The 17,962-nt window shown below is 46.6% G+C and overlaps 1 protein-coding gene across 1 annotated transcript in view; it reads right to left on the bottom strand.

Annotated features, from left to right (window-relative positions):
• HDAC7 (histone deacetylase 7) overlaps positions 1–17,962 on the bottom strand; it is a 158,141-nt gene that overhangs the window by 17,037 nt on the left and 123,142 nt on the right. The window contains exons 13-19 of the mRNA XM_048490014.1: positions 17,817–17,950; positions 15,284–15,404; positions 13,282–13,331; positions 10,991–11,098; positions 6,537–6,592; positions 4,288–4,375; positions 3,720–3,839 (exon numbers count right to left, since the gene is read on the bottom strand). Of these exons, the coding sequence (XP_048345971.1) occupies positions 3,720–3,839; positions 4,288–4,375; positions 6,537–6,592; positions 10,991–11,098; positions 13,282–13,331; positions 15,284–15,404; positions 17,817–17,950 (677 nt within the window). The remainder of the gene's footprint in view (positions 1–3,719; positions 3,840–4,287; positions 4,376–6,536; positions 6,593–10,990; positions 11,099–13,281; positions 13,332–15,283; positions 15,405–17,816; positions 17,951–17,962) is intronic.

Below are 17,962 nucleotides of genomic sequence, written 5' to 3'. Positions count from 1 at the left end.
TGCCAGCATCATGCTGGCAGGGATGATGAGGAAACTATAGTCCAGCTATCTGGAGGAGCCACAGTTGGCTGATATATTTCTATAGGAATGCAACTCTGGATCCATCTGGCTTCCCCTGCTAAAGCAGTTATCATGGCCAGACCATTATTGGGGAGACCTGGAAGCTTGCAAAAGGGGCCAGAGCAGTGACATTTTCCACAGCAGTTGTATCCAGACAGGGGCACGAAAATGTGCCCCTGAAAAATGGCAGCAGCAGAATCAACAGCACATGGGGGCAAAATGGCATCCATTTCCATGCCACTCACCGCTACCACCCCCAATCCCTGCTCTTCCCTTTCCCCCAATCATGCTCTCCAGAGACCCCCTGTGGCCTGGAAACAACACCCCCCCTTGTTCTTTTCTGACTAGGCTATGCTGCAATGAGACCGTGTGGCTCACCAGGAGAAGGGGGAAAATTCTGTTGGGTGGGTAGCAGCTGCAAGTCACACTAAATGTGGGTCTTCACTCTGTCCCCCCTTCCTGTAGTGGGTCCAGACAAAGGGTCTGCAACCTGTGGTTCTCCAGATGTTCATGGACTACAAATCCCATCAGCCCCTGCTGGCATGTCCAGTTGGGAATTGTAGTCCATGAACATCTGGAGAGCCGCAGGTTGCAGACCCCTGCTCCAGACAGATGCCCTGACCATTCTGCAGTTTCCATTTCAGTCAGTAGAAAAGGAGGATGACGCTTTCTCCAGATTAAAAGTGAATGAACACAGAAGCCAGAGCAGCCGCAGAACTGTGGCTCAGGTGCAGAGCATCTGCTTGGCCTGCAGAAGGGCCCAGGGTCAATCCTCAGCACCTCCAGTTAAACAGTCCAGGTGTTAGATGATGGGAAAGACCTCAGCCGGAGACCCTGGAGAGCCGCTGTCAGTCGGCGTAGACAATACTGACTGTGATGGACCGAGGCTCTGATTCAGCAAAAGGCAACTTTGTGTGAGTGTTCGGTCAGGCTTGTACTGGGCAGGACATCATCCAGATACTCCCCTTTTACTGGTTTTCTGTTGTCCATGCATGGAACTAATCCCAGTGTGGAAGTACCCAACGACAAGAACTTTTTAAAAGAAGGGGGGTTTGTGGGAGGGGGGTAAGCTAGTTTTTAAAGTGCTGCAAGCTTTTAAGATCATGTTATTTATTTACCCTGGTTGGGGTGTGCACTAGGCCCCTTCTGCACATGCAGAATGATTCACTTTCAATCCCCTTTCAATGAACTTTGCAGCTGGATTTTACTGTGCAGAACAGCAAAATCCACTTGCAAACAATTGTGAAAGTGGAATGAAAGTGCATTATTCTGCATGAGTGGAAGGAGCTCAGAGAGAGTGAGACCCATTCCTGAGACTTCCTCCATTTTGAAAGAGCGACCACATCAAACCAAGCAGCGTGGCAGATGAAGGAAGAGGAAACAGGGCGGGGTGGGCCGGAGAAGCCGGAAGTGATATGCCACAGCCTCACGGGGATCCGCAGAGAAGCTTCATAAACAACCCCCACGGCCCTTTGATATCTCCAGCTCGGAGGGAAAGATGGGAACCAGATGTGAGCCAACCAGGGCTCTGGCCACTCTCAGCACTAAGCCCCTTTGAAAGCAGGTTGTAAAACATGATGGATTAGGAGTCCTGTCTGTTCTCCCTCCCCACCACTAGGAAGCCCCACCACCTCCCCGCCTGCGAGGGTAGCAAGAGTCCTCCAGCACTGGCAGAACGAGTCTTCCCTGAGAGCAATTTTCACGAGCGATTACAAGAAGATGCTTTCGTCCTGCCATGTGTGCTTTGGGGTTTTAAAAAAACTCAATCATGCAGTTCAAGAAATGTATAAATGCTCAGAGCTGTCAGCTCTTAAATCTGAATGACAGCTGCATCTCCGAGGACCATTCTGCCCTGTTTTGTGCTTGTGGCAGTGAAGCCTCTATCTCAACTGCTTTTGCTGAGAGCCACGAAGTTCCAATTATGAAAGGAACAAATCTTTGGGGAACTCTGCATTTGCGATCCGAGTTCGGTGGGCGAGGACTGTTTTGTCGGTAATAAATGAGAATTAGAACTCAAACAAGGGCCCTGTAGAAGGATGAGCTGCGTGAGGAAAGGCAAGGACAGAAGACTGGATTGGGAGGGAGGCCCTGGAAGTTAGGAAGCCTAAAAGGTGGGAAAGCATGAGGGAAGAACAAGCAGCGGACACGGGAACCAGTGTGAATGACAGGTGCAACAGACAGCTCTGTAAGAACACGGCATGTACCACGAAGGGGAAGGAACTGCCCCAGGGCCCCACAAGGCTGAGGAGCCCCATAATTTTGGAATATTGTGCCTAAAGTTAGTGGGTGAATAATAAAACTCAATAAAAACTCTGGTAGATTGTGCAAAAAGAATATGTGAACCTCACCTACTTCAAGACTAACTGAATCACCTAAACTGGGCTGTACAGGCTAATGGTTACTCTACCACAGACATCCAGGAGAGCTACGAGGACCAGAAGTACAAGCCACAGGAATGAAGATAAAGCAGCCGCAGAGGGAAGGTGTTCTTAGCATCATACATCAAGGGAATCACTGATGCATATATGCAAGAAACTGATGAGAAGAAACATAACCTCCAAACAATCAAGCAAGACCCACTAAGAAAATTCAACAAATGCTATGTTCAGCAAAGGATAAGAGGGATCCTCTAACTTCTTCCAGGAGTCTACGGTGTACCGTGCAGCTGTGTGTGGACAAGTCTATATGGGACACAAAGCGCGGTGCTCAGAATAAATAAAAAAGAACATGAAAGGCATTGCAGGCTAATTCAGCCGAAAAAATCAGCAAAAGCTGAACACATGATAAACCAATCTGGTTTACAGGTTAGAAAGCCACAGACATTCCTGGACCACTCTGAACTAACCAGCATGTCCAGACTATACAGGAAAGCCATTTAGAATCCACACAAGCACATGGACAATTTCAACAGAAAGGAAGAAACTGTGAGAATGAACAAAATTTGGCTACCAGTACTTAAAAACACTAGAATCAAGACATTGGTTAGTTAACCAGACACATGATGTCTGTAGGCAGGAAACAATCAAAAGGATTAAAATGCCAGGCAACTACTAAGCAGATGCCCTCACTAGCTGATTATGCAACTTCATTGTTACAAATCCTAAAATGGGTGGATTCCACTCAACACATGCAAATCACAGTTAATAATTGCACCCTTTAACCAATGCAAATGATTCTTTCTCTCACGCTGGACATTCCACAGGTATATGCTTTACTACCATTAGATCCTCTGAAGATGCCAGCTACAGTTGCAGGCGAAACGTCAGGAGAAAATGCTACTAGAACACGGCCATACAACCCGGAAAACCCACTACACCCCTAATGTTGCACCCATCTGACATTTTACCTTTGGCCTCCAGAGCCGGGGTTGACAGGAGTCAAATAGGAAGAATTTTGTCCTAACCTGCAAATTGACATTTGTGGGTCTAATTGTCATTCAATGCTAAATACATTTTGTGCAGAAGAAGGGTCCCCCACCCTCCAAGACAGCCACCCATTTACCCCAGGTTGCCTCTCTGCAGCCCACACATGGCCAGTATACGTCAGACAATTAATGAAGATGCCACCAGTTCTCCAATTTGGGACCTCCCTCACTTGAACATTCTCTTGCCCTCCCTATCCCCCCCAGCTGCCCCCTGAGATATAACATGGAAGTTCACCTCATCAGCTGCTCCACTTCCGGGGAAGAAGTTGCCATTGTCGTGGCGGTGCAAGGAGATGTAGAGGACATTTGGGTCCCGATAGAAGACTTGCTGCGTCCCGTTGCCGTGGTGAACATCCTGAGAAGGCAACAGGGAGAGTGAGGCCTCCTGAGCTCAAATCTGTGTCCACCTACCCTCCCCACTCCAGATACATAATAAGAGACCTGTTGCAGGACTTGAGAAAGAGAGGAAGAGTTTGAATTTATATCCCCTTTCTCTCCTGTAAGGAGACTCAAAGGGGCTTACAATCTCCTTTTCTTCCTCCCCCCCTCCCTCTCCCCCCCAAGAACAAACACCCTGTGAGGTAGGTGGGGCTGAGAGAGCTCCAAAGAACTGTGACTAGCCCAAGTTCACCCAGCTGGCGTGTGTTGGAGCACATGGGCTAATCTAGTTCCCCAGATAAGCCTCCACAGTTCAAGTGGCAGAGCGGGGAATCAAACCTGGTTCTCCAGATTACACTGCACCTGCTCTTAACCACTACACCACTGTTGCTCCACCAAGCATTCCTTGGCAAAGCAGGACTCACCCAGTCGACGATCAGGATCTTGTTGATTTTCCCTTTGTGCTGCAGCTGCCTGGCTGCGATCGCCACCGAGTTGAAGAAGCAGAAACCCCTGCCAAGGAGGAAGGAGAGGAGAAAAGCTGGTCAAAAACTCTAACAGGCAATACTCTGAAGTATTGCTGTCTCCTGTGGGGATACCTGGATTCCTCTCTTGTCCATGGCTACAGCCAATGAATGCCCTTTCCTCCCTCCCTTGTAAAAATAGCAAAGGAACCCATGTCCTAATAGATAGGCACGCAGAGCCAACTTAAAGTGAGCGGGAAGAGATGGGAATTTGTGGTTTTCCTTTCCACTGTGGCCTGTTTTTGGTAGTGCAGTACAGTACATAATTTTATTGTATATGGCCATAAGCCTTTTACAATAGATTAAAATCGGAAAAATTAAAAGTATAAAAAACCCAAAAATTAAATGTAGCAAATACAACTCAGCTACATGGCATCAGATTTCCAAAGAAATTATGCAATAAAGCACATGACCACACGGCAAATAGCAGTCAATCCGTAGAAGTTTTACAAACCAGATGAGCTGTTTCATGGCATATTTGGATCATAATTTTCTAGCAGCCAAGGCAAAATATGAAGCTCTGTACAAAATAAATTAGTCTGTGTATCAGACAAGAGAAACATTCATTTCTCCACGTCAGACCAAGAATTTAGGCATATTAATATTTCAGCAAGAAATCTGATCCCTGATTGGTTGTTGTGGGTTTTCCGGGCTGCGTGGCTGTGGTCTGGTAGATCTTGTTCCTAACATTTCGCATGCATCTGTGGCTGGCATCTTCAGAGGTTTATCACAGAGAGAAGTCTGTTACACTGTGTCCAGACTTCCCTCTGTGATACACCTCTAGTCTCCAACTCCCTGGAATACAGAATAACGTTCAAGGAACAAGAATCTAAGTCCCATACGCCACACAGCCCAGAAAACCCACAACAACCAGTTGAATCTGGCCGGGAAAGCCTTCGACTGGTCCTTGATTCTTTGTAGAGAGGACAGCAGTAGGTCCTCCACTACTGGTTCCCTACAAATGCTCCCTGGCAGAAAACAGTCTTCTTCTGAAGACAAGTCAAAACCTGAGCACCAGAATATTCCGAAGGTGCTTTGTATAGGGAATAGTTTGTGTAGGACCTGAGAGAATGCTGACCGAGGTGATATTCAGGACAGCACCTCCAAATGATGACTGGAATGTGTGAAGGTGTCATATAAAACACCCCAGACAGAACTTTCACATCACAACAGTGTTTTTTCAGTGGAGGTGGCTTCTTATTCCTGACATTAAAGAGTCATAATCTGCCTTTCAGCTTATTTGGTATACATTAAGCCCAGAAGATGTTAAGCAGTGAAACTGTTGTCCACACACATCTGAACCTGTGTGAGGCTCTTTGCAAGGCAATAGTTTAGAGACTGGTCTGTTTAGCTGTTTAGTATTTTATCCATCTGGATGAAGAGGGAAGGAGAGGCATGCTAATTCTTCCTTTGCCTCATGCTGAAGAAGAGAAGCTGCCCCATTTCACAAGCTACCCCTATCTTTGCCTCATGCATCAGCTATTAAAACCTAGCTCTTCAGAAAGCTGCTTTGCTTTGATTACCCTGCAAGTGATTGCTTTTCCTTAATAGGCAAAACCAGCCATTCACAGAACTAAACAAGATCAAGATATTTTCCTGAAAATTTGGCTTCACAGGTGCTGGCCAGAGTAAGGTTTGGATCATATGGGCAATGGTGTATTGGATCTTCTCCTCCAGCTTCTCAACAGAGGGAAAGACAAGTAGCAAATTAGCCCATTCCAGTGAATCTCTCTTTCCTTTTCAGTGACGGATCTCAATGGATCTCAATGGATCTCAATTCTCTTCTGAAGGAGTCCAAAATGAATGGAAAGGGATTCAAATACACCAGGTGTCAACCAGGGTTCAGATGTACAAGGCCCAAGTCACATCTTCAACACTGTCTATATTCTGTCTCGCCAAACAATAAAACCAGAATTGTATTTTAATCTGCCATTTTTCTTTGTTCTAAAATGCTTCACTTGGGTTCTGGTGCCTACCTAGTTCTTACCCAAAGCAGTAGGACCCAAGCAGAGCATTCTAGAACAAAGCCAGTCCAGGAAATGGAGGATTAATATTCAAACAGGGAATAGTATTATCTGCAACCCTAACGCAGTGACAGCAGATGACACCGTGACTTGGGAAGAAGCAGTCAACCGAGCAATTGTCCTTACATGGCTGTAGAGGGGTCTGCGTGGTGTCCCGGGGGTCGGACGACAGCAAAGCCATTCTGTAAGAGCAAATGATAAATAAGAGCACCAGTTGAGTGAGTGGCTATTATGCCCAGACGATTATGAGGAAGCATTATCCCACCATTACTCATCAAAAGAGTGCAGGGGCTTAAAAACAGACCCACCCACTGAAATGTAACAAGACCATGAGAATATTATCTGACCGACAACATAAATCAACAACTAGATTAGAGTCCATTAGCACCGAAAAGACCACACATTTGCAAGGCATACATTTTTGATAGTCAATGCTCCCTCCATCAGATCTACCTACTGTAGACCAACACAATTTCTCCATGAGACTATCATAAAGCAGTCATGTCTCAATAAATGTGGCTATTAGCTGCATAATTGATTTTTTTTCTTAGTATTCCCCTTCATTGTTTTCTTTTCCTCTTGACTGCACGTTTCCTTTCTTTTCACGGGATTAAGTCAAAAGTGAAGTATTTTTCCTGCATGTAGCTGATTATTCATCAGTGTGAATAATCCTTGCCCCGCAGCAAGGATAAGTTTCCTCCAGTGCAGAGATTTCTGTACTGATGCAATCTCTCTTCTGGTGTCGAAGATTCACAAGCCCTGTAATTGAGCAAAAGAGCAGCGATCTGTGTTTCCCTTGCTTTGGGGTTTCGCTCCTATCGAGCTGCTTCCCAATCCAACGCAAGATTGAAGACCGTTGGATCATTTGCATCCTTTAAATGTAATATCACCATTCCTGCGATCAATATTGTGCAGGCTGCTATCAATGTTCTTGTTTTTTTAAGGAAATGTCAGTTGTTGATCCCTGCAATAGCAGCCCGCACAGTATCAATACAGAGAATGGCATTACATTTAAAGGACTAAAAAAAAGCCAGCAATTTTCAGTCTTCTGTTGGATGGGGGAGTGATACAGATGTGGGGGTAGGGAAGCCACACAACAGGCTAGTGGGCTCTCTCCTCACGAGAAAACAAGGAAACACAAGGAGACCCCACTGTGAAGGCACTGCAGCGGGAGGAACATCACGGGAAGCACTCCATGCATAGTGGGCCTGTGTGTGTGTGTGTGTGAATATGAACACAAATATCCCCACCTGATTAGGAAATCGCTTTTTGCACCTGGTGCAGTGGGCAAAAGTCTACAAAAACCTATATGCCAGTCTTTACCTCCTGATTACTTTCTTTGCAACAGTTCCCTCACCTTCTGAATCTAATGAAAGAAGTTTGGATTCTTCAAAACTCATACACCCAATACTTTGTTGGTTTCTAAGGTGCTACTGGTCTAAAATCCATCTGTTCCAATGCAAACCAACAAGGGCTACTCTCTGAAAATGTGGCATTGAGGCTTTTCAATATTTCTGCGCAACATACTGAAAACAGCTACCCCTCTGGATTCAGTCCTGCTGACTTCAAAGGGAAGAACTTAAGCACATGCTGAACTCTTGCACTGGAATTAATAGGACCCAGAAGTGCTCGACTCTGGTTAGTCTTACCCACTGTAAGTATTGGCATTGTGCCGCGTTTGCACGGCTGCATTTTGTATATTGAATCAGAACCAGAAGGTATACATTTATTTATATATTTATATATATTAAAAACCATTCCTGCTCCACTGTCAGAGATGTTATTTGTGGGCTAATAAGGGGGAGGTGCCAGGTGGTGTAGAAGATGAAGAAGAGTTTGGATTTATACCCCACCTTTCTCTCCTGGAAGGAAACTCAAGGTGGCTTACAAGCTCCTTTCCCTTCCTCTCTGCACAACAGACACCTTGTCACGTAGGTGGGGCTGAGAGAGTTCCGAAGAACTGTGACTAGCCCAAGGTCACCCAGCAGGAATGTAGGAATGCAGAAACACATCAGGTTCACCAGATAAGCCTCTGCCACTTAGGTGGAGGAGTGGGGAATCAAACCCGGTTCTCCAGATTAGAATCCACCTGCTCTAACTCACTACACTATGCTGGTAAAGGTGTTCGACAAGGACCTGGGAAGTCCAGATTCAAATCCCCACTGGTGCCATTGACTTTGTTGCATGACCTTGGGCCAGCTGTATACTCTGAGCCTTAATCCTGGCTAGTATTTTGGGTGGGAGACCTCCAAGTAACATCAGGGGTATGATGCAGAGGCAGGCAATTGCAAACCAACTCTGAACGTCTCTTGCCTTGAAAACCCCGCTAAACGTTGCCATAAGTCAGCTGTGACTTGATGGGGGAAAGGGGGTGGGGGAACACTTCTCTGCAGGAAGTCTAGAGGTATCTTTTCACTGCAGAGGTTCCATTAACTGGGTCGACTACTAACTCACCTCTACAATGAAGCAATTCTTCTAGTTTAAGACTGTCAGCGTTAGGACTTCTCTTTGCATTGAGTGCCAGCTTAGGGAGATAAGGTAATGTGCACCATTGCGCACAAAGGTTACAAATGGCAGAGGACAAACTAATATGGTTTTTCTCCCGCCTGTTTTGAAATAAGTCCAGAAAAGGGTGTGCGTGGGGAGGGAAGCTTATCAATTTCACTGCTGCTCTTTGCAGACTTTGCCCAGAATTCTGTTTGGGGGAAAGGGGGCGGTGGGCAGATGAAACTGACCAGCTTAAGAGAACCCTTTCAGTGGAAAGGGGGAACAGACAGACATTTCCGAACATTCAAGGGAAGGGGACATAAAATGCAGGGCATGGAGATATGCTTACACATTTTTCTTGGCCACAATGAGGACCAGAAGCACCATTTTTGTGTACAAAAGAAAAAGAAAAGGAAGCCAAAACGTTGAGAATGCTAACTCTTGTACCAGTTGACTGATTTGGTGAGCATAATAATCCTTTTGGCAGAGAATATGCAGCCTACCTGATGCTCAGTAGTATCTGTGGAAATTCTTTCCGTGTATCTTTTTCTAGCGAGTTCCTACCAATGTTCTCCTCTAAAACCTGCCTCAGTTTTCACACCCACAAGGTAATAATTCTACTCTGTTCTTTGAATGGGTCCCTGTCAATCACACACGTGGCATGAATAATTACTCTCCCATCAATGCCACGCCATAAAAAAGCCCATCCAAAAATACCTCAGATTTTCTGGTTGTCCTCTGGCAAACAATTATTTTTTTAACTTTTGTACATCTCTGAAGAAAATCCTGCACTGAAACTTATCTGTTTTTATTGTATTGTTAAATATGTATATCTAAACATTAAATTCTATTTTAATGCCTGACGTTTAATGCCTTGAGGACTCTTATCTGGGTGGAAAGTGGCATATAAATGTTTTTTTAAAAAAACAGCATATAAATGTTTTAAAATAAATTAATAAATAAATAAAAATAACAGAGTGAGTCAGGGAATGTAATTATTTAGACATTCATACCCTGCTCCCCTTCTCAAAAATGGTTTACAACATCATTCTCCCCTCTTCTATGATCCTCACAACAACCCTGTAAAGTAGGTTAAACTGAGAGAGCGACTTCCTCAGGGTCACTCAGATTTGGATCTTCCAGATCTTAGCCTGACACTCTAACCCCTACACCATGCTATGTTTACAGCTGAAATAAACAGGTAGCTATAGACAACATAGCCAGGGGCATAATGCCACAAAACGGTCCCCAGCCCCCCTGCCAAACTCCCTCTACCCCCCTCCCCGTGTATAAAAAAATCAAGAAACTTTTCCGAGCGGCACTCATATGGGGCTTGTTGGGTCACCCTGAGGCCTGGGGAGAGAAGATCTCTTTCACGGGCTCTAGAACCACTGGACCCCATTCTTGAATCAGGCTCTTTGCAGTGTGTGTGCGTGTGTGCGTGCGCGCTCTGATCCCAGGAAGCACTGGGAGTGCAATCCACAGCGTAGGCCACGATGCAATCCTTCCTGAAGTACTGGTTGGCAGGCCCAGGGGTGCCAAACGGGCTCCTGTTTTCCACTCTCGTTTTACTCCCCCCCCCAAAAAAACCCAGAGGTTACAGTGCCAAACCCTGGAGGGGGGAGCAGTGCCACCAGGACTCAGGGGGAACTCTGGGATTCCTGGGGGGCGGGTTCGGAAGGGCCAGCCTCAGTGCGGTGCTGCTCAGAAAGGTTTCTTGATTTTTTTATTTGCAGGGAGTCCCAGCGGGAGGGGTATGTGGTGGGGGCAGTCCAGCTGGGGCCTGGCCGTGGGAGAGACCAAGGGGACAGGGGCCAAAACGCCCTCCACGTGACCCAGGTGAATGGCACCTGGGTTGTCTCTGCCACCCATCCCCACCCAGATAAGTCAGTGAACATGGTTACTCTCTTTCCTGTTAATTGCAGTCTTGCTCTGTGGCTACTTCCGTATTCTCAAAAATACCACTCAGGAGGACTAGAAGAACACTCACTGACAAACTATCCCAGTGGAAAAAATAATCCTGCCTTAATTTAGGGTTGCCTTAAGTCAGAAGTGACTTGCTGGCACTTAACACACACAATGTTCTTGCTCACCTTGAGCTGTCTACTAGCCACTTTGAAGGCCAGCTCGGTGACACTGCCCGTGGCCCATCGCGCGGCGTTGCTGGAGTGCAGCTCGTTCCAGATGGTATCGCTGTCCACCTGGCCATAGGGAGAGAAAAACAGAGGTTATCCAGCCATGCATTTGGAAGGCGGGAGCCTGTCCTTGTATTTCTCTGCATAGGTTTTTTTCCCCACTGAACAAATATATGCAGTCAAAGGAAGGGGCTGAAAGGCTAAAGAGCCAGAATAAAGGCCAGTGGACAGAGCAAAGGCGCTGGACCAAAGAGATCCAACCCTAATCTCGGCCTCAGGTGTCATCATCTCTTCAACTTGGTTTCCCTTTTTGAGTGGAAATACTGAAGGGTCTGACCTCAGACAGCCGCCATGAAGCACACAGCAGGGCCGCCCGCACCAACAGCTAATTAGGTGATCAGAAGGTGACCGTGCGGCTAGGCTGCCATGTTGCCAATTAATCCAACTCCTGCAGGGCTCCCACGGACTCCTATCTACTAACCCCGGCCTCAGGGACACGGTGGTTTCTCTCACTACTACCCCTCTTGCTGCATCCCCTTTGAGGCAACCTGGGCTGGGGAAGAATCAGGGCGGAGGGGGGCGGGAGGAACCCATTCTTTTTACCTTCTTGATTCTATTTGGACTTTTTTTTCCTCACAAACAAAACATCTTGGTTTGATCAGGATCACGTCATCGGCAAAGTAAGAGCCGGAAAACCTCAGAGATTCTCTTCTGATCAACTCCATGTGTGAGCAGAACCCCCCTTCTGCCTGAATGCTTGAGGCGCAGGCTGGCTCTCCCTCTCTTTCTCTCCGGGTGCAGGGGGAAGGGGGGGGGAGAGAGGAGCCGAGGCCCCTCAGTCAGGACCAGGGCAGGGAAAAAAGGGATGAAAATACAGAGAGTGAGAGAAAGAGAGAGAGAGAGAGAATGAGAGAGAGAGAGGGAGCAAGAGGTTAAGAAGAGAAGGAGAACAGGGATGGGCTGGGAGGCAGCATCCTGGAAAAGAGAGCAAGAAAAAAAATAGAGAAAGAGAAAGGCACGCGAGAAGATGAACGAAAGTGAACGTGACAGAGAGCCCAGAGGGCAGGGACACGAGAGACAGAGAGAAGAAGGGAGCAAGGAGGTCCCCCCACCACAAAACTAGCCCTAGCCCCACCCCACAGGCAAGAAATCTCAAGCCTGGCTGAAGAGCTGAAGTAATGGGGAGTTGGGTGACTCCAGGAACCACCGCTCTGAAGTGAGGGCTCTCTGATCACGATGGGTCTCCTGCATTACTGAGGAAGCAAATCTGTGTTTGGTCCCCTTTGTCCTGGCCAAAAAAAAAAAAATGCCCTCCACATAGAAATGTAGCATGTCAGGGGGGCTAAACTGGAAAACCTTCACATCTAGTTTTCTGCATGCTGGGACTTTTTTCTATGTGTGCAGGAGCATTCAACCATGTAAACTCCTCCATTGCAGTCTGAAGTTTCAGTGGAAACTAGGAGGCCTTAGCTCCTGGGAAGAAAGGGTGAACTGGTGACAGGAGAAGCCATTAACGGGGCCTGAAGATTAGGAGAATCGCTTAGGGTCTGGCTCCTGAAAATGGTTTACGATTCCAACCCAAGCTCCTGGGCAGTAAATTGCTGCATCCAATACATTTCAGTGAAATGTTCAGGATCTGAAATTCTGTCCAGAATGACCCCCCAGGGCTCATTTATGTCCACCCAGAGAATCTTACTGTGATGTGACTACTGTCCTTGACCTCACAATTTACTGGAAAACTCCACAGGTCTAGCCTAAGGATTCACAGGAACTGCTTGGCTCTGATCCAGAACAAATACCACCCATGCTGAACACTCCAGTTGGGGTCAAGTGCACAGGAATCCCATGATTTGTCCTGAAATGGCTCATAACTTTTCGTGCTTCTCATCCACTGCTGTTCAGATACATCAGGGGTGTCCAACTCTGGCACTTCAGATGTTCATGGACAACAATTCCCATCAGCCCCTGCTGGCATGGCCAATTGGCAGGGGTTGATGGGAATTGTAGTCCATGAACATCTGAAGCGCCAGAGTTGGACACCTCTGAGATACATGAATTCAGACCAAAGGGCTGTGGGTCAAATTTCAAGTTAATTTCCTTTTGTGTTCCGGCTGCTGTTTCCAGACTGTCCAGCAAGCAACCTGACTTCAGAAGGGCCCATGGCTGTGAGAGACAAGGTATCTTTGTTTGTGGGGCGAGGGGGGGCAGGGGGATCTCAGTTAAGCCTACCCTCCTGTTAAGGAACTTACCCCAACTCCACCACAGGGCAACATGACAAACATCCGCTGGGAGAGGATTCCTGTGAAAAACAGAGTGGGCATGAGAGTCAGAAGGGAACCAGGTGTGTATCTGATTGTGTATCAGGGGCACAGCAACACTGCAAAATTCCTCTCAAGGAAAGAATTCTGGATAATGAAGAACCCCTAGCATCTTTGCATGTTTACAATTCCAAGGACTCCTAGAAAGAAACCTTGACCATTACCCTGGTTTAAAATTTCCATTCCTTACATCCATTTTGTGACTAGGAGAGTGGGATGTTTTAGAGAAAGAGAAAATGTTAAAAACTTGATAGGGAACACAGTTTGGAATGGAGGGACAGACACTTGAGTTCTAGTGCTAGAGTTGGGATATTTGTCTTTGTTTCCTCCCTGGGACCCAAGGAGGATTACAACTATGATTTTAAAAAAACAATAACTTTTCTATCAGTCAGTTAGTGAATAACAAAATGTGACTACATTTGAATCTTATAGCAAAGATACCTAGTAAAACAAAATAATGTAGTTGAATTGGGAGTTTAGAACAGGAGGAGAAAAACTAGAGCAATGCCTTAAATCTGTCTATTTAAGGCAACTAACAACAGTCACTTCCTGCACCATTACTCTGCAACAGTCCTCGTTGTACAAGAAAGCTCTCTTGATCACTTCTGCTCTGTGCATTTTGCAAAGCAACAAAAAAAATGGATGGTGCCATTATGGTGACAAGGAATGTGGGGGGCAGGGAGTTGGGCATGGACACCTTGTGCCACTGGACCACATAGCAGGTGACCCTCTTTTTGGAGGAGGACTAAAGGATGCTTCTTGGGCCGCACTTTCCAAAACTGACACCCTAAATATATCCACTGCCACTCCAGACCTGTATCAGCCAGATGCCCGCTCCCCACGCTGAAATTTCTCCAAGCATGTACATGTGTCTATTACAAGGAATGGCTGTGCATTTGGCACTCCCCCACCCCCCACCCATCATCTTAACACCAAGAATGGGGCATTCCTATAAGGGTTTGAGGGAGGATATCATGGAGCAGACAAGCTCTCCGTCCCCCTTGAATGAGAAAATGGGCAGAAGTCTGTTTCAAAGTCTTATTTTAAAATCTTATATCCCACCTCTCCTCAAGCTCAAGGAAATTCCCAGCAGCAGACTTTAAAAATGGATATAATGGAAGAAATAAAAACTATCCTGTAAGCTGCTTTGGGTCCCCGGTGCAAGAGGAGTGGGGTATCATAACACAGAATCTATCCTAGTTTTCCATGGTTTTTAAGGAAAATTTCTTACTCATTAAAGATAGATTCTGTGTCCCCCTTTCCACTGCTGCCTGCGGTGGCCCTGAAATCATGCCTCCAGAAATCTGTTGACCCCTAGAAGCCACAGGGGGCTGAAGTGAAAGGAGACATTGATAAAAATCACTGTCCATACCTTGTGCAGGCCAGTGCCTTCCCCAAGTGGAAAAGGAGGAACTGACCTAAGCTGATGTTTCCAATGAAGCTTCCAAATCCCTCTGAGATAGGCTCCCCTAAAGTCCAACCAAGGAGGGAAGGTGGCATGGTACATCCCAGTCTCGTCAGATCTTGGAAGCTAAGGGCAATCGGTAGTTGGATGGGAGACCACCAAGCAACAAGCTGCAGAGGAAGGCAATGGCAAACCACCTCTGCTTCTCACTTGTCTTGTGTGAATCAGCTGTGACTTGAAGGCAATTTTACACACACACCAAGACCAATGAAGATGGGGTATAGCCCCCTGTCCTCAGTTCCATAATTTCCGCACAGTGTTGGAAAATGCCAGGTCCCTAACAGAGGATGTGATCATTAGCTGCCCTGAGGAAGAAAGGAAGATGCTAGAGGCCTTGCTTGGCAGATCTAAGCAGGCCTGCAGGATCAGACCAGGACAGACCATCTTGCTAACTGGAATATCCTTTCTTCTCCGGTTGCTCTAGGCCTTGGAATATGCACAAAGGGTTAGCGCCAAATCATTTCCTACCTGCTAGCTTCCCATTATCCAGCTTCAGGCGATTGAGGGGGTTGGTGCCATACAGCAGCACGTGGCGTTCGCTGTGGACCGACTGCAGCTCCTCCAGAGTGGCCTTGCGGCCTCGGAGACACTAGTAAAGAGACAGCACAAAATCCCTGTTTATAAACTTTTCTAGGTGGGCAATTTTGGAGGGTGAAAAGCACTTCTGTCCAGGATCTGCAAAACAGAAATCCTCAGAAAATTTGGTGTTGGCTATAGCATAAGTTTAGCCGGGCATGAGAATGCAGGTTGATCCAAAGGCACACAATTTTTTTTACTTCACAAGGCTACCCTGAGAGAACTATTTTACATGCATGCTGGGAAACAAGCGCTTTCACAGTGGAAATATGCATGGTCTGCAACTGCTTCCTTAATGGTTGGGTGGAATCCATGTGGCAACAAAGGCAGGGTCAGGAACACAGAAGATGCTGAGGGTCATACTGCATGTGGCACTATTGGGGGAGGAGGAGGAGGATAGGGGGGATAATCAGATTCCCAGACATGTAGTTAAGCTGTAGAAAGCAACTGTGCAGGGAATGGGGTAGGAATTCTATTTCAATTGGGGCTATTGTAGCAATAGGGAAGAATGCTATTATTTTTACTTTCCTCTGTCCTTCAAGAGTCAGTGTGGTATAGTGATTAAGAGAAGGGGCATTCTAATCTGGAGAACTGGGTTTGATTCCCCGCTCTGCCACTTGAGCTGTGGAGGCTTATCTGCTGAACCAGATTAGCTTGTGTACTCCAACACATGCCAGCTGGGTGACCTTGGGCTAGTCACAAGTTCTTTGGAGCTCTCTCAGCCCCACCAACCTCACAGGGTAATAGTTGTGGGGGGAGGGAGCAAAAGGAGATTGTAAGCCCCTTTGAGGCTCCTTACAGGAGAGAAAGGGAGGTTATTAATCCAAACTCCTCCTCCTTCTCTTCTTCTTCTTGAAGCTCAGGTTGGCATAGCTGCGGCTCTCTCAACTGCATTTTGTCTTCACAAGAACCCTGTGAAAAGGTGAGGCTGACAGTCCTTTCCTATCTTTCAAACTCCTTCGATCTAATGATCTCGAGCAACCCTGTAAAAAGGGTTTGGGCCAGGAAGCAATGTGTTTTGCTCTTTGCATTTCAATTGCTGGCCTATTTCATCAAAGTTTAAATCCAACACTAGTTTTTAAATAAATTAAATTAAAAGGGTTGGGGTACATTCACACTGCAGACTTAAACTGGATTAACAGTCTATCTGTCTACATAGAAAACCCTAGACTTTTGCAACGACGAAGTTAAGAGATCTCAAACCCAGAATTTTCAGCACCACAATCCAGATTCCATTTCTGGGGGCTGTCAGGGGTAAGCCAAGATTCGAGTCCAGTGGCCCCTTAAAGACCAACAAGAGTTTTCACCAGGGGCTTCAGTAACTATGTACAAGTGCATGAGGGACCAGCAATAGCAGGCTGAAAATGACTGCTGTTTCTGACAAGCTCAGGCAGTGGTTCCACTCATGACAAAATACAACAAAAAATGGTCCAGATGTTCCCCAATGTACCGAAAAAAAGACACTGATGGATGTCAATTTAACAGCCCCCCTTCCCACATGTTTCCAGTCTTCCTGGTTTCAGAAAATTCCCTTCCTTCCATGTCTTTCCACCACTGCCACATGTTCAAATAGCAAAATTTCCAGATGAGGTGAAAGCCAAATCAAAGGTGTAGCATTAGCTCCTGCACAGCCAACTACACATATTATAGCCACTGTGAGCCAAAAGGAGAGGTGGGGTAGAAATATTTTAATAAGCAAACAGATAAATATATGGGTGGGATCCAGCAGTAATTTCTGCTGATGGAAGGGATTTATGCCGGCAGAGTGGAGCTTCTCTGCCTAGTTTCCCTACTGCAGCCTTAAAATGTCCCTTCCTGCAATGATTGTCCTGGGTAAGAGGGGGACCCTCAGGGTCTACGCAAGGTAGGAATGGTCTGCAGTGGGAGGGGGCCTAGTTTCAAGATCACACCGATCTAGTTTCAAGATCACACCTTGGACACCGAGATTTTCAGCTTTCAAAAGTCAAGAGCTCCCTTTGTCAGATTCCTGAGTTCTTATATCCCAGTCAGAAGGACGGAGGGGCGGGGGGTGTTAACAAAAAAGGAGTCAGGATGCAAAGTTACAGGACAAAATGTAATCAGCTTGATTCAAACAGGGGACGAATGTTGAAGGGCCAAAAATGAGCAATTGCAGGATGAGAGGGAGGAACCAGTGAGAATCCACATCCGAAGAATCTATCTGCTGGATCTGCTGAAATCCTCTACTGGATCCAAACCTCTTTCTGTAATCCCCAACCAAAGCATGTATTCTGAAGAAAGAGTTTCCTGGCTACATAATTTGGATTTTCAGATTCTGCAACACAGATTGTTAGAGTTCTGCCCTGTGATTTCCCCAACTCGCCTCCTCAAGTGCAGCAAAACAAGTCTATGACGATGCTCTTCCCTCCTCCCTAGTGGTCTGTGGTCTGTGCTGCCCCCTACCTACCTCACACTGACTGCGCAGTCCACGTTCCTGCAAGCGGGACCAGATGCTCTGGATTCGGCCTGCATGCTCCGGATGGTTGCTGTTGTCTCCGCACGAGCACTGGTGTTTCAGCATGACAGAGTCGTATACGATCCCTACAACGAAAT

Source organism: Sphaerodactylus townsendi, linkage group LG03 (assembly GCF_021028975.2).
Source record: "Sphaerodactylus townsendi isolate TG3544 linkage group LG03, MPM_Stown_v2.3, whole genome shotgun sequence".
Lineage (NCBI taxonomy): Eukaryota > Metazoa > Chordata > Lepidosauria > Squamata > Sphaerodactylidae > Sphaerodactylus > Sphaerodactylus townsendi.
This window is presented reverse-complemented; position numbering and strand designations above follow the sequence as displayed.